The 17441-nt window shown below is 44.1% G+C and overlaps 1 protein-coding gene across 1 annotated transcript; it reads left to right on the top strand.

Annotated features, from left to right (window-relative positions):
• Positions 1-597: 597 nt before the first annotated feature.
• ppargc1b (peroxisome proliferator-activated receptor gamma, coactivator 1 beta) lies at positions 598-14618 on the top strand. The gene is made up of 9 exons (XM_029442159.1): positions 598-624; positions 1125-2184; positions 2489-2534; positions 4680-4744; positions 5050-5668; positions 6641-6698; positions 6988-7106; positions 8457-8584; positions 8916-14618. The coding sequence occupies exons 1-9, from the start codon at positions 598-600 to the stop codon at positions 9005-9007; spliced, it is 2214 nt and encodes a 737-aa protein (XP_029298019.1). The 3' UTR covers positions 9008-14618.
• The last annotated feature ends 2823 nt before the right edge of the window (positions 14619-17441 follow it).

Raw genomic sequence — 17441 nt, 5'->3', positions numbered from 1 at the left:
CAGCGTGGCGGGGGTGAGAGAGAGGAGTGGATGGTGTTTGAAGCGCGTATGAAAGGCTCCACTTCAACAGGCGACAGCTTTGGAGCGGCGAGGGACTTTGTGATTCAAAGTAACATGAGGATATTTGAGGTGAAGATATCAAGTTCTAAAACGGGGTAAATGTTCAGATATTGGTTGCAAACGGGAGGTCAGGGACCCTCAGGGGAGATGGGTTCTGATTCTGATCAGAGGTTTCTCCACTTAATGTTATCTCAATTACAAAGGTGTACAGGAAGTGTTCTTACTAGAGATGGGTCCTCTGTATCGGCCCCCAGGGACTGGCTGAAGTCCTCGGCACTCAGAGAGAGACTGTCCTCTTCTTCCTCTTCCTGGTCAGGCTCCTCCCCGAGAACGGGGAAGACGGAGAGCCCGCCCACTTCGGCATCCACCATGCCATCCAAACTGTCAGTCAGAGCGGCGAAGCAGAGCCGCGTTCTCCTCTTCTATCTGGAGGGAGTGAAGCACAGTGAGAGCGTGGGTGAGAATACAGTGTGGCTGTAATGTAACGTTCAGCACATTGAAACGAGGTCTGTGTTAGTAGCTGCTGTACACGTGGAGATGCTGAAAGTCCTGAAACCCCTGACGGTTATTGTATTTATTCACTTCCTCATCCTGCATCTCAACTTTAATTAGTGATTGCCTACATTACCCAGAATGCAACAACACGTCAGGGAGGCAGCGTTCGGTCGGTGGTTCATTGCTCATGTGCCTCACAAACGAGCGAGGACAGTGTGGTGCAATGTGTCCTGCTCACCTGTAGTGGAGTCTGATAGAAAAGGAAAAAGGTGTAATCTAAAAACATCAATAGTAAATGTCAGGTGTTGGTGTCGAGAGCGAGGGTTTGTTTTCTGAGGTTGCCATTTGGTATCGATGTCGCGTGAGAGAAACCTCAATAATGATGTGTTGCTTTCAGACACAAGCGTTTACTGTATGTGGTTTAAAGGAATCATTCCTTCTTTTATTATAAATGAGATATTATTTCCTAAATGTGTGAAAGTATTTCCTGTAAAGAGACTTAAGAAGTATACACCGACCTTCTTGTAGGAACCCTGTAGAACAAACTGTTTGTGTGTCTCCACCCTCAGAGTGACCTCCGTCAGGAGCGGAAGCCCCGAGCGGTGCGTCCGGCGGGCCGCCTTTGCACAGAGCTCCACCGCCACCTCACCACCGCCAAGCGCTCGGAGGACACCCCGGCCCCAGACACAGAGGAGGACGAAGAGGACGAGGACAGTGAGTCGGAGGAGGAGGATGAGGAGGAGGAGGAAGGGGAGCAAGAAGAGGAGGAGTCTTCCAGCAGCGAGGTGGAGGGCGCCGCAGCAGTGGCGGCTATCCCCACTGTCCCCACTGAGCCAGCGAAGCCTCAGTTCAGCTCTGAGAAAGAGCTGCGCTCAGTGGTGGAGCTGATCACGTACATGCACACCTACTGCCTGCCCACACGCAAGCAGCAGGGCTGGGAGCGTAAGGACCGTGACGTCCTGAGACCTCGGGCCAGACCCGAGGCCTCCCGCCTGGCTGCCACAAACTCTCACAGCAGAGTTGTCTTGGTGGCTGCTCCTGGGACTAGTGGGGGCTTAGCTGGGACAGGCATCAGTGCCCCCAGGAGGGTCCCCTTTGCAAAGCGAAGGGAGATGAAGGCCAACTCCCTTCTCCGTGAGCTCCTGCAGCAGAGCAGCTCTTTCGATGTGAGCAAGCCTTACAGACTGCACAGCCCGCCCTACTCCCACAGCCCCAACAGAGTATCTGCTCCTTCTGCCCTGGCTAAATCAGCCTCAACCTCCTCCCCCAGCTCCACCACCTCTAAGCTAGAGCTTCGTAAAGACTCTTCCTCCCATGAGAGGAGGAGCTACTCCTATGAGGCGCCTCAAAGCCCAGAGGAGACAGCAGAGGACGGCGGCTCCTTCTCGGTTCGGCGCTCCCGGCGCCTGGCCTCCTTCCCCAGCCGCTTCGCCAAGAGACTGCGGCCTGGACGAGATAGGGAAGGAACAGAGAAGGACAGGGAGGAGAGGGGGGAGGGACGAGCAGGGGTCAAACTCCTGCCAACCCAAGCAGGAGGGGGGACAACAACGGGGACGATGCCAGAGCAGCTAACGTTGGGTGACGGCAGCGCCGGTACAATGGAGCCGACCAAACCCTGCTGCAACAACGGTGAGATGGGCTGAAAGACTCTACGTTCACACGGCAGGCTTCGTTATCAACTGTTCATAGCTGCTAATATCTGCATCGTAATATAAGTCACATATACTGTAGCTGTCACTATTCGTCATGCTGATCGCACTGATTGTTCAAATATGAGTCTCATAAGGAGTTAGACACTCGGGTGCAGTGTGAATGTCGACCGGGTTACACACACACACACACACACTTTCATACTTGTTTTTAAGGTAAAATCTCCCGAGCGTGCATGTGAAGTTATGCGTGGTTGTAAACTGGCTGTTTCTTCTGATTGCAGAAAAGCGAGCCTGCCTCTGTCTGCCTCTCAACCCCAAGTCCACAGGGTGAGTTTCACCTGCTGGGTCTCATCATACAGGCTTCAGCTTGGTCATCTCATCCTTCATGCAGCATCTAGCCTGGCAGACGCAGAATACTTCATGTTAAGTCCTTTTCCTCCGCATCATACATATTTTACTAGTTTATAACTAAAAAAAACATACAAACAGTGTAAGGTCTTTACACTCATTATATAAATATATATATATAATATAATATATATAAAATTATATATATAAATATTTAAATAAATATATCTATATAAATATATATATTAAATAAATATATATATATAATAATATAAATAAATATATTAAATAAATATAATTATATATCTATCTAAAAATATATATATATATTTAATATATATATTTATATATATATTATAAAATAAATATTAATCAATCTATCCAATAAATACTATATATAACTATATATCACTCACTCTATATTAAACATATATAAATCCATATCTCTCTCTCATAAAATATTATAAATAAATATATATATATAAATATATATAAATAACAATATATATAAATAAATATATATATAGATATATATATATATATATATTATTATATAAATATAATATAGATATATCTATATATATATATATATATATAATATATATATATATATATATATTATTAAATATATATAGTATATATTTATATATATATCTATAATATATATCTATATATATATATATATATATCATGCCCACTTCACTCTTGTATTTTGGTTGTTTTACTAGAACATGTTACCATGCTGAATATATAGTTGTATTGTTTTTAAATGTAGAATATGCAGCATCACTGTGAGTCTCAGTATTTGTATGCACTTAAAGCACAACAGCAGAACGTGCTTTGGATCTATTTCCAAGTAGCGTTTCCCCACTTAGAGTCTGATGCAAAGTCCAAATGATTCACATGAAGCAACTGTTCCACATTGCAGAGGAAATGCTCTCAACATCATGGGAATCGTTTATTGATGAGTACGGAGAGGAGACGGGTCCCATTAAGGCGTAGAGGATTGTTTCGGCTGATGCCTGTAAACATTGTAAACCACTGCGTTCATTTCCGTCGCTGTCATTTTAACATTCAGCACTAATTGATTTGATCCTATTTGAGTATTTGTTTCTTTGTCTCAATTATATAATCTAGTGCTTCACAATGTGGCAGTAGTCCATACTTCATACATTTCCACTTCCAAGTATGGAGATGTTTGGCCGAGGGGTTCATTGTTGGCAGGGAGGAAAAATCTCTGAAACTATAGTGAGACTGCCGACTGACATCGAGCACATCACTAATGAACATATTACATTACTAAGTGTCACACTAGCCGGCCGGATTGTGAATCTCAATCCGCGTGTCGCAGATGTCACCTGGAGGTTGTAAGGGAGTACGCAATTGTCTTCATGCTTGGATTAAGCCTGGATTATTAATCTTTTGTAAAGCACAGTTTGCAGTCATGTGTACTCTCATAAAACGGTTATATTCTGAAATATAACGAGGTAAACCAGGCCTAAATTCAGCGGTTTTATTCCAACATCCCTAATGAATCTCTGCCTGGATTACTCAGATTTTAATCTGCGCCAGACAGAGTGCCCTCATTGCTCTTACTTTTCCAAATTAACCTCCCCACCCATCCGGCCCCAGACGCTGGAACTTCTCCAGCTCCATCCCGTCACAAAGCTGCATGTTTCCCCTCTACAAACCGCTGGCGTCCGTCCATCTTCTAAATGAATCTGTCTTCCGAAGCGCTCACCAAAAAAAGAAAGAGTTGTGTTTTTATTTTTTTACTCTCTCTCTCTGAAACCAATCCACTCGGCACCGCTGCTGCCTTTCATGGCAACTGGAGAAACAGAAACAGACAGCCAGGAATAGAAAGCAGAAGAAGAATAGGGGAGAGGACAGCGGAGTACATATGGTTGTTGTGATAAGAAATGAAGAGTGCTGAGAAATGCCAGTAGCATTTATGGAGAGAAACATAATTCAAATTCAGCAGGCATCTGAAACTGTGAGAGAGCTTTTACTGGGAGCTTTTTTAAGCCGTTATTGGATTCCCTTTGACTTGGATGCAAAATACAACAGACTCAAACATGATACAGCAATCCTTAATTTGTCTGTCTCTCTCTCTCTCTCCACCAGAGAGTCCCAGTACGGCACCAAGCCTTTTGAGCAGACGCTCGGTGTGGATCTGTGTGGAACGGCAGGTAATCTCATGTTTGCTCATTTGTTTGGTTATACGTCGATGTCAACAGGTTACAGCTCTAAAGGTATCGTCATAAGCGACGGGGATAGTGGGAACAAATCGTATTTTCTTTGGGATTAGAAGTAACAGGAAGCCGAGATATACATTTAGGAGTTGGATGGGAAGATCCATAAATATGGAGCTGCAGCCAACAGCCTGTTAGCTTAGTTTACAGGGGGAAGCTGCTAAATAGAGATTTGTTGGGAGCCTACAATAGATGAATATCAGTTTGTATCCTGCTCATGTGGGACTTCCCTTCCTCCCTAGGTCTCACCCCTCCCACCACCCCGCCTCACAAACCAGTGGAGGATGAGCTCTTCAAACCAGCAGAGGGAGGAAAGGGAGGTGAAGGAACAGGCGGTGGCAGCGGTGTTGGTGGTGGCGTTGCCACGAAGGGCTCATCCTGGCCGAGCCGTGCCCACCACCAGCGTAAGCTTCCAGAGCAGAAAGAGCTGTATGCCCAACTGCGGCGCATGGGCCAGGCTGGTGACAGGGACACCTACCGCACCTTTGGCGACCACGACTACTGTGCGCTGAGCCTCGGGGAGAGCCGCAAGCGTAGCGCTGCCATGCTCGGTGCCATTTTAGAGGCGCAAGGAGGGAGCAATGGAGTTAGCACCATAGCACCCAAAGCAGCAGACGATCAGGTAACGGATGGAAATGAAGAGGAGAACAGGGAAAAGCTGATGGTGTCACAAATCGCAGAACTGCTTGAGCAGCAGACAACGACAGTGGTGATATCATCATCGCCGCCGTCACACTGCCTGTTGGCATCTGCCACACCACCCGTCTCAGAGGAAGAGGCTGAGCGCTCGTCTGCCTCTCGCTCACCCTCACCCATCCTCCACCTGTGTCCCGACTCCCCCTCCAGCAAGACAGACTCCAGGTGAGACAGAGACGATGAGGGAATAGGGAAATGAAAAGGGGTGAAGATATGGGTCATGGAGACAAGACAGATGGGGGCAATCAAGAACGTGGCAGAGGGAAGGGGACAAAGTAGAACACAGTATTAGAGAAAAGAGAAAGTGAAAAACACTTCTGCTGTAGTGAAGGACATTTTAGACGTTTGTACACATCTATCCAAGTCTGACTCTTTATGTTGTGCCACATACGGCAAACCAACTGCTTCACAACTTAGAGTCTAAATCTGTGGTTAGAAGCACAATGTCTTTGGAAAATAGCAAAGTAAGTAAAGCCAATGACAAAAAACATGTTGTTGACTGCTGGAACTCTAAGTCTACATGCAGAAGTCTTTGGTTGGTCAAGTCAAAGCGTCAACCGTCGTTAACTTCGACTTGTGTTGCGTCTTGTGGCTGTTTGCATTGTGACCAACCATTCACCTTGCTACCTGGTTCAACACTTTGATCTGAGATGAGTTTTTCTTGCACAACTCTCTGCATGTACACAGGGTGGTGCATATACACAGGGTGGTGCATATACACAGGGTGGTGCATATACACAGGGTGGTGCATATACACAGGGTGGTGCATGTACACAGGATTCAGATTGTAGAAATACCGTATGAAAGGAATGTTCTGTAGACATTTCAATCCAAGACTAACTTAGAATAAGGTCAGTTATCATTTCTACCCTTGACTTCACTGCCTCACACTGAATAATGTCAGTGGTCATGTTATTTCCGTACATGGAAGACAATGGCGGTGAGAGAGGGAGGGGATGTAAGAGGAGAAGACGATGAAGAACAGAGCGGTGCCGTACTGCAGTCAGTGGGAGAAAGTCTCCCTTTTTTGCCGCAGTTCACCTGTTTCCTCATGTCTGACATTTCAGCTCCACCTTGTTTCCGTCCTTGTCTCACCAAGTATCCTCTCTCTCCTTCCCCTTTCTCGTCCTCTCTTAGTGAGAACTCTGTGAACTGTCCCGACGACAAGCAGAGGAACAAAGCCAAGTCTGACGAGGTACAGAGAACATTCACACATATCGCTATAATGTTTGATTAACTTTTAAATCTAAATGCAAACTCTTCTCAGTAGCCCTGAGCTCAGCGGGTAAACACACCTCTAAAGGTGGAACACATATAACTGATGGCAGTTAATGAATGTGCAGATGCATACTGCAGCTGCAGCATCAGAATAAGAGAAGCACAGGGGCGTGTGAAGCGATGCTGCCCTACACTCAGTTCCCACGTTTATCTGTATTCTATGTCGTCCTTTGTCCTGACTGTTGCCATGGTTTCCCTGTTGCCAGGACAACTGCCAGGTGTTTTACATCCACAACCTGCCAACCAGCGTGACCCAGAACATGCTGAGGAAACGCTTCCAGGTGTTCGGCAAACCTGAAGACTGCAAAGTCATCATCTGCAACGAGTAAGTGTCCCGATGTGGATTCCCCTGATCTGAGGAGATACGAGAAGATAAACCTCTTCGTGCTACGGGTCGCACACCGTTTCAAATGCAGCCTTTATAATCAGATGGAAGTCTTGTACTCCCATAATGTTGCAATATCATTCATTCATACTAGATTGAGGCATTAGTGCTTTACTAGATGTAAGTAGCAAGTCATCAGAAATGCCAGCCTCCATTCCCCTGAAGTAATCTGGCAACCTGCGCCAAACAGCAGAAGATAATGAGAGAATAAGAAGGCAGTATTTGTTCAGGGAATAATCTACTTTAGTTATAATTTGTGGGTTGGTGAATTTCTTGGCCTGTAGTGTTGCTGCTCGCAGGTTTCTAGGGAACCGCTCATTCAAACAACCGCTCACTCGACGCTGCACTTCCTTGGGTCCCGAGCAAAACACACTCCATGATCGGGTCGTTTTTAGAGTCTAAGCATCGTTTGGATGTCTAAGCTCACGCTAACATGTTAATGGAGTAATAGAGCAAGTCGAGGTGCTGATGTCGCCCGGGGCAGACAGGCACGCTGCGTCCGGAGTACGTGAAACATCACCAAGATGAGAGGCGCATACGTATCTCAGTTACACCTTCTCCAGGTGTGGCCCTTTAAAACCACAGCACAGCCGACCCTCTGGCACGTTCACTAACAACAGCTACACAAAGGAGAAGACAAATCAAACATAATGTGCCTGAGTTGGCCAGTTACTGTTGTATCACACACTCCTTCATTTCTCAAACAACCAACACGCTCTTGCCAGGACTTGCATCTGGAATCTTCCCCCCAGTGGATGGATGTGTTACTATTACACCACAAGAGTCCTTTTTACTGTTTTGTCAGAACAAGACTACAGCAATAAAAAACATATTCATATTCATGCAGAGTATCTATTCTAACTGTTGCCTGAAAGACTTTGTTCTAATGCCGAGTCATCGCTTTATGTAACTATTTTCATTTCCGTGTCTTAAAAGTTGGGACCTTTCACTGAAACAGATCAACCCAGAACCCTCTGTCCCTTACCTTGGACAAGCATGCTTTTATAATTGATACTCTGCAGAAATACTTGATGTTGTAAATACAAATGTAGCATCAGTCCAGGATCAGATCAGTAACAAAGGAGATTTCTCCTGCAGTTGTTCTGTATTGAACTACTTCAATCCATTTATTCTTTCAATGTGTGCATTGAATGCCCGTTGAATGAAAGGAAGCATAAGATTCATTCAGCATTCTCCATCTTCACTGATGCCACTACCTTTTCATCCTCTCAAAGGCAGACTGTCATTATCTTAATGCATGTGTCTGTCTCTCTACCTGTCTGGTTGCAGGGAGCGCTGCGGGGTGATAAAGATCCGCCAGACGGGGGTTCAAAAGCACTGGAGAGAACGTGAGACTGTTTTCCAGAATGGACCTGCGGGTCTAAGGCGGCTGACAAGGAAACGCTACATAGATCTCGGTAACGATCTCACACACTGACAAGCAGCTTGGTGTTATAGCTTGGTGCCTGCTTTTGCAATAGCTGAACACAATTACTTATTGGTAGCTAGTTTTGTTTGTCACAAAACAAATTTGGTTAACAATTGGACAATGGCGCAAATTCGTGTCAAAATGAACCAAAGCTGAACGCTGTGCAAAAGTTTGCTCGACTCTGTCCATCTGACATTTTAACATCAAGTTGCCACGATACTCAAGAAAGATTGAGAGGAAGTATTCTCCACAAGGACACAACTTAGATTTTGACTGAGATTTCTTGCATTTGACAATGACTTTGCTTTTGTGTCGTGTAGATGAGGCAGGCCCAGGCCCCGTCAAGAGCAAGTACGATGCACTGGACTTTGACACTCTGCTGAAGGAGGCCCAGAAGTCCCTGCACCGCTGACAGCGTGGCACCCCTTACTGGCCAGCCTTAGCAAACTGCAGCAACACCCCTCGGACTACACGGCTCTGCCCTCAGACAGGCCACTTAGTACCTCCATGCAAGGCAACCTCGCAAAATGTTTACATTTTTACCATTGGAATAAAGTAACGTTAAGGACCTCGCTGTTTTTTTTTTTAAGTTTCTTTCACCGGAGGATATTGCTTAAAAACGAGGAAGACAATGGAGGAAATGGGACTTTTAACAGCAATGGTACAACAAATAAACGATGATGATACATTTCTCTGCTGAACAACAATAACAAAGCCGTCTGTGTTGGTGACATCATCGCCCGCCTTGGAAGAGCGGGCGTGAGAGACCTCTGTAGCAAATCCTTGCTATTCCTGCGTTGCGTTGGTCGTCGTGGTGTGTGTGTTTCTGCGTGTGCGTGTTCTTTGTTCTGTTTGTTTTGTAAAAAAAAAGAAAAACACCCCCCACTTTCCGGTTACGGGTGGTGAACCAGCAAGCTGTGTTCGCCATGAAGTTGTGCGGTTGTTAACCAGAACAAAAAAATAACCCTGCTTTGTTTTAGCGAAAAATTGTGGATGTTATAAATTCTAAAATCTATTGTGTGTGTGTGTGTGTGTGTTATGGACAAAGAATATATAAAAAAACATTTAACGTAATCGTTTGATGACTGATAAAGTTTACAAATCTAAAATGAAGAAAAGAAATCATGTTTTTTTCTTTTTTGTAATTGTAGTGCTTCCTGGATTTGATCTATGCACTGTACGGAGGGAAGTGTCTCCGCTGTCCTCCACTTCCCCCCCCCCTTTGGACTCGTATGTCTCTGCCATTCTACCTACTTTGGTTTCTGTTACTGGCTGCTGCAGGTTCTGTTTGGTAGGCGTTGTGTACATTAAGACCCCGACTACATCCTGGGAAAGCTTTTACCTCAGAATTGTTTCCAACACACGCAAACTTCAGCATTTATTGGAAAGATGCTTATCCTGAAAATATATCGACTTTATTTAGTCTGCGTTGAAGCAAAGCCCGGGGGCCTACAGTTAGGGTTGTAACAGGAGTTATAGTGCGTCAGAAGTGTTTCAACATGCTTCATCGGTTGATTTCAGGTAACATTCTTTCCACATGTACAGGGGTCTTGATGTATCGTTGGTAGGGTCCCACTGAACATGTGTTTAGGCTGCAGCCTAATGACACACGGCCAATGCAACACTTACGGTTTACATTTGGACTTCAGCAAGCAGGACGAAAATGGGGAAATAAAGATGGTAGCCATAGACGCTTTTGTACCATACTTCGTTCATTCATTCGGTGTGAATTCATCTCGTCCGCACTTTGTCCAGATCATCCCAGTGACCCCCGGTCCACGTTACGTAAAGTCCTTCAGTCATTACAGGGCGAAGGACTATAAATGGAATCTAAATTCTATTTTGATTGTTCAGGAATATTTTCTTTTTCCTGGTGACATTAGTGCTTCACATTTCAAAGGGGACCAATGTGCTCCCCAGAACCCACCCATGGAACATTGCCATTGCCAGAAGTAGACAAATCTGTTGGAATGTATTCAAGAATCTGAATGTAATCGTCGAGTTTTCCCCGTTTCTGCTTGCCCAAAGATTGTGGAGTTTGTTTGGTGATTACGGTTAGACCTGCTGAGGCGTCCGGTTGACTGCATTCGCCAAATTATAACTTAAAGCACAGTCCAGGTAGCAACCACTTTACATTCCTGACGCAGCCAGTAGCAGTGAAACGGGGAGGGGGGGGGGAGCTTCCATACCTGCCAATGCGGTGGCACAAAACCTACACAGCCAGGGAACAAGCGAGGGATGGGCTTGAAAGAACAGAACAGTAGACAGAACATCCGGGAGGTACTGTATCAGCTGAGCATCTCTACCTCACATCCATCCATCCCTCCTCCCTCGTTCTTCTGGATGCTCTCCCCCATTCTCTTTTATAAGTCTGTTTAGTTTTTTTGTCAGAAGTGTTCTCTGTTCCCCCAACTGATGGGCGGTTATGGGTAGTTTGGGGGTTTGTGTTTGACTTTTTATACTCTGACTCCTCCCACCACTGAGTCCCTTGTGAGGGGAAAGATCTCTCTTTAACCTTTTCCTGCGCTTGCCTCATAACGGTTTTTAGCGTGTCCGTTTCTTGGAGTCTCGACCGTGTGTCCGTGTGTAACTGAGTGTTTTGTCTTTGTCTCGTGTTTGAGTCGGACACTGCTGGCGCTTGCAGGTCGGTGAGGAGGGGTCGAGCGGTGGGGATTGGTGGTTGGTTGGTCCTTGAGTGCGCTTGGAGGGGAAGATTCTCCTCATTTTCTTCAGGGACACGCCATTCCTCCCAATTCCCCTGTTCCTCCTCTCCTGGCTAAGGAATTTCAATAAATCGCAGCCCGACTCTCTAACTTTAACTATCGCTTTCCGTCTCTTGTGGGTTCAAGGCCTTGTTTCCAGGTCTTCCCTGGTGAACTCCCGCTTTTTAACAGATAATCCCTTCTTCCCCATCCTCTTCCTTTCTCTAGCTAATCAACTCCTTGGTAACACACACAAAAAATTGAATGTTTACATCACTCGATTCTCCTTTGACTTTATTAGGAACGCACACTTAGTACAAAGGCGCCTTATTCAGTGTTTAAAAAAGAAAGAAAAAGTTAACAGCAAGTGAAGTGGCCCCGAGGCCTAGCGTTACCTTCTCAAGGCTCACTGATGTCCAAAACTAACAAAAACAATTTAGTGCTATACATACTGATTGAGAAATGTGTCAACATTTAAAAAAGGAAAAAAAAAAGGAAAACTAATCGCAAACAACTGAATGAGTATTTGTGCTTAGTATGTATACTACTAAAAGTGAGAGAATGTGCTGGTTTACATATAAAAAAGAAAATATATGAATATAAAATGTGTATATAGCACTATGCCTCATTGTAAACATAAATTGTATTGTGTGTTATTTTTTTTAAAGTGGTCATAGTTGATTGCTAATCAGACGTGAGATGGTTCATGTCTGAATGAAGGGAAACGATGCAGTCGACATCACTTCACACAAAGTCCAACACTGTTGTAAAAGAAAGACAAAAAAGATATCCCTTTAGACTATCACACTCGAAGGTTATATTTCTTTGCCGTTTATGAAATATTTTTTAACGTTTTTTTAATGTTTTCTTAAAAAGCAATTTGAAATGCAATACATAATAATCTTATCTTTAAGACAGCCTTTCTGAAAACTGAGGTAATAATATGTCGTGTACGGTTGGTTGTTGAACTACAACACGGGCACTCTGCAGATTCAATAGACTACTGTACTGTATGTAGACTACTGTTAAACACAAACATCATAAAGATAAGGGAAGATTGGGGGTAGATGCGTCGTAAACACGTAACACGTATACAGAACAAATCTTACAAATATACTCTTGCACAAATAACGTCCCAAGTAGTGAAATATCTTCACGCGTGTTTCTTCTTGTTGAAAGGAAGCCATTGTAACTGTGTTATTGCCACCTTTTGATGGTGCACAGGTTTGTTCAAGTCTTCGTTGAACACTTACTCGTATTACAGTAAAAGCCAATAACTATACATGTATGACTGGTAAGGGAATGTGGGAGGGAGGAAAAGGAGAACAAAGCAAGTCGCTTGACCCGGTTCAAGTTTCACACTAGTTGAGGTAGACACTGTAGAAATCCCAGTTTCATCCCAAAAGGAAGCGTCTGGACCAAAACAACTCGCAGACGCTCGAGTTGACAGAATGGTATTATGGTCCAGCTCGCTGCGAGGCTTCACAGTTGTGTGTTTGCAAGGTGTGCAAAGCAGGAGGGCTGCTGAGTAAAGCGTGAAGGCAGCCTGAGTCCACAGACGCTTTAATGCCGCGTGGACACAAAACGCAGCTTTAGCTTGAAGTAGGTTGCAGGGTGGAAGTCACAGGGAGGGGGATTCACGGGCTCTCCCTGGTGACCAACATGTTACCATCAAAGGCTTTTGGTTAGCAAATCCTAACTGTTAGCTAACCTTTACACACAACAAGCTAGCTCTTGCTCGGCCTGTTGCTCTATCATCTTGGTGGAGGGCGAGCGTAGTTTCTGTTTCTGCGAGGGACTCGCGTGTGATGGGATTCTACAGTGTCGCCGTGCCTGCGAGGGGGCCTCGGTTTTTCTAGAAGGGAATGACGTTGAAACACCCCCATCTTTCATCATGGCAAGCCTTAAAATCAATCGGGGGGGAAACAAAGCTACCACTAGCTTTTATTATTGCTGTTTCAACTCCCTTCCAATCCAATGTGGTTTATCATTAAATAATTACTGACGTAATTAAAACTTGTTTTCAATAGCCATATTATAAAAAGGTATATACATATATATGAATATATATTTGTGTGTTTGTGTAGATATCTAGATGATTATATACTTTCTTATAGAAAACTTTGATGTTGACCATTCTCCTCGGTGTTTTGAGAACACGTTGACACGTTTCAACATCATACCGCTGTCCGCTCGGTCTAGGTCCTAGGTCCATCGACAGCAGATCCAAAAACAAATGACAAAAAAATGACAAAAAAACAAAACGTCCTTCCAAAGGGAATCACCCTCGTCAGAATGCAATACCTTTCTGTTCGTTCTGCGTTTCAGGAAAAATGGAAAATGGCAAGAAAACCATAAAACCTGATCGGCAAGTTGACCAAAAAATCTAACTTTACACAACGACAGAGCGTGGCTCGTGACGGCGCGTGAGAAATGTGACGTTTTTGATAGCCATGTCGGATTCAGTTTTATAGATGTCATGTTTCCAATGCCATGGGCCACTAAAAACACTTGTTTTTGTTTTTATGTCACTTACTGTTTTATTTTCGGGAAAAACAATGTATCTGTCAGCTAGCTTACGCCATCAAATCAGCCCCTACAGGACAGGAGCGCTCGCAATACCGGCCTCAGACTCCACCTTCATGTTTGATCTGCAATGGCTGTGTCACATTTCAACAGCTGTCCGATACACAGACACTGATGGGTCACCTGTCAAACAGGGACGTCAAACAGGCACTTAGTAGGGACTGCAAAGTGTCGACATCTGCTACACGTGTGTTTATGGTGGAAGAAATGACATAAAGGGCATACATTGTGTTTGTACCATTGATTTTATTGTCTATTTACATCTAATGACTATCAAATTCACATAAATGATTTGTTTTCTTTTTTAACTTAGTTTTTGGTAAAACAAAAAAGGTAAATACTGCTAGCGAGATTTTATATTTTTACATATGTTGGTTTTATTTTGCGTTTCTTTTTTTATTTATACGCCACTTAGTTTGGATGTCTTTAAATGGTGGTGTTTTTTTCCGTTTTGTGTGATTTCATGTCTTGAGAATGTGGAGACAAAGGCATTTCAGTATTTTTGAATTGTTAAAATCTAGTTTCATAGAAGCGGAAGTATCTGATGTTATAAATTATATTTTAATTCATGTAAATAGTTTAAAACAGAAGACTATGGCTTCCTTTTAAACTGAATACATTTCTCTTCAGAGATTGTTTACATTATGAAACTGTAGAGATGTGCTCCTCATATACTGTATAAAGTACATATATTCATTGATTTGCCTCCAAAAAATAAAATCCTAATGAACAGCACTCTTTCAGCGCAGGCGTGATCTTTGAACTCAACATGTTTCAAATGTAAAATGTTATTTAATGTTGATTATTCAGGGCGGTTCAGAACATCACAAGAAGGTTCATTTTAAACATTTTCACCTTAATGGATGAAGACGAGTCACCATCCGGTCAGTTTAAAGCAGGGGGGGTCAAACTTAGTTCAGGGGCCACATGCAGCACAATGTGATCTCAAGTGGGCCGGACCAGTGACATCACAGCATGATAACCTGTGAATAACAACAACTCCACATGTTCCCTTCGTCTTAGTGCAAACAAGTTCATTCTGAAGATGTTCAAACTTTTATCTTTTTACTAAACTTTATGAACAAGAAGAAGAAAAGGTGCAATTTACACATGTGTGTTACAACGTACAGATCAGTGTATCTGTAAAGGCTTTTACTTTATGATCAAAACAACACGTTTTTACACTTTGTAAAGTCGTCCCACGGGCCGGATTGGACCCTCTGGCGGGCCGGTTTTGGCCCCCGGGCGGCATGTTTGACACCCCTGCTTTAAAGGATAAGACTGATCATTCTACATTTGTCTTATTGTAAACAGATACCATGAAAAGACCAAAGAAGTTGTTTTGGACCAGAAGTACAAGCGTCACGTCCTCAGTGTGCTTGATTCATAAACTAAAGGTTACAGTGCAGAATCTACGCTTTTACAATCCTTCCTATGTTCCTTTCCAACACAGCATATTAAAGAACTACAATACGGAGGACATGATGGAGAACAGGAGCTTGTTTCATTGTGTCCACACACTATAAGCTCTGTCGTCTGCATGGGGCAGTAACAATCTCACACACGGCGTTTCCTTTATTAATATTATTATTATTATGAAGTTGTGATTGTAAAGCGTGTTTCTGATGTTTGTTGTTGCGACTCACTGGGACGAGTGAAAAACAAACTTCATGTATTGTGCTGGTGTGATCACACACACACACACACACACACACACACACACACACACACACACACACACACACACACACACACTTTCTAGTCTTCCCCTGGTTAAACAGCATCCTATTAACAGACCTCTGGCAATTTTCCGCTTGGCTAGACTGTGATTCACATGTCAGTGACTGCACTGATGATGTCGTGCACGGGACACCACTATACCAGCACTGTTGTACTGATGGTCTCTGGTCTGCCGTCACTCCCACATCAGCACAAACACACTGGAACATTTACTGTATGCTTCACAAAGCTTACGAGGGAAGAGGAGAATATAAATAGGCAGAATATCAACCTGATCTGGGGTCTGATACAGAGACGATCTCTCAGCCCGTAGAAAAACCAGAGCAAGAAATTGAGAAACTAAAACCGACCAAATGACATTAGGATCCATACGGCCGGCCCTCTGCCAGCCGAGCAAAACGTAATCACATCGGGCATGCTTAGAATAACTGATTCAAACTTTGAGACATTCAGTTCTTGAGTCTGTTTAGTTTTTCTAGTGAAAAGGATGCTTTCAATGTGACAGGGCTTTCACACCAGCAGCAAGCTGAGAACACTGTGCTCTCTCCTGGACACTCTTATGAGCACGCTGCTGATTTTCCACCAGGTTGTGCAGACAAATTAGAACCGAATGTCTTTCTGACCCCACATGTGATGACCTCTACGATGCACCTTCATCTAAGAACAACGGTATACTGGAGTTCTGTAACGCTGCTCTCCGATCCCACAGTGGGAGTAATGGAGAAGCATGGAAAAGGTTTGAACATGAATGCTGTGACTGAGCCGCTTTGTGTTGCTTCTCTTCACACTGTTCAAACTAATCCCTTCTTTATACGTTTGGTCTGAAACCAGCATAAGGTGGCACCGAACAGTCGCAGCAAGACTCAAACTAACTTCAGCAGATGATAGATGTGTTTACCTGCACAGCCAGAAGTCACAGGACAGCAGGATATTCACTCTTCTCCACCAACAGCTCAGAAACATATCCGTGTCTTGATTAGCTGCGTGTTCCCTGCGGTCACCAGCGAGCGAGTTGTAACTTCGACTGGCTGCTGTTTGGTGCCAACACAATGCGTGTAGAAGAAAAGCTTCACACGTCCGTGTTAATCCTCAGCTGGTTTGACAGTATATTACATCTCAACATTACACAGAGCTGCTTGCTTCATGACACCCTCTGCGTGCTCTTTGTCTTCGTGTTTCTGAGTTCATGACCGCAGCGCAGAGCTGGATCATAGACTGGGGAATAAAGATTCACAGCTTTCTTCTTCCCACCATGACTGTCTGGCTACAACGCATCGCACATCCTTCATCGTACCGTGGCCTCATACAGGACATTTTGGCTGACATATTGTACTCCCGCAGAGATACGACCGTGAGATCGCCGAAGCGTAGAGCCTCCATGCCTCCACAGAGATGGTTGATGAACGTCAGCCTCAGTGGAGCTCGCTGCTCACTACAAACACACTTGACCTTGGAGAACACAAGCACAGCTCGTAGCAATGCACCCAACAATCTACATGTGCAGTATCTCTAAAGACACCGTCTCTACTAATGAGGGTGGACTAAACATCAGAAGCACCTGCACCACCAGCTCCAGCCTTCACTAAGAACCACTCCCTTAGATCAACAGTTCCAACGTTACAACCTTCATGCGTGAAGCATCGGTCGCTGTATCAGCGTGCAGAAGTGTTCGCGAGCATCAGATGGCTGTTATATATTCATGTGCTTTATTTTAAAACATTTGTTAGTTGTTTGGTAACTTTGGTGATTAATCGTACAGCCCAAAGCCAGAGGAGAAGCAGACGATTAGAAATCCTCCTGTCAGCCATTTTCTTTCCT

Source organism: Cottoperca gobio, chromosome 10, assembly GCF_900634415.1.
Source record: "Cottoperca gobio chromosome 10, fCotGob3.1, whole genome shotgun sequence".
In the NCBI taxonomy this organism is placed as follows: domain Eukaryota; kingdom Metazoa; phylum Chordata; class Actinopteri; order Perciformes; family Bovichtidae; genus Cottoperca; species Cottoperca gobio.
The sequence above is the reverse complement of the archived record's forward strand: the minus strand, read 5'-3'. Positions and strand labels throughout refer to the sequence as shown.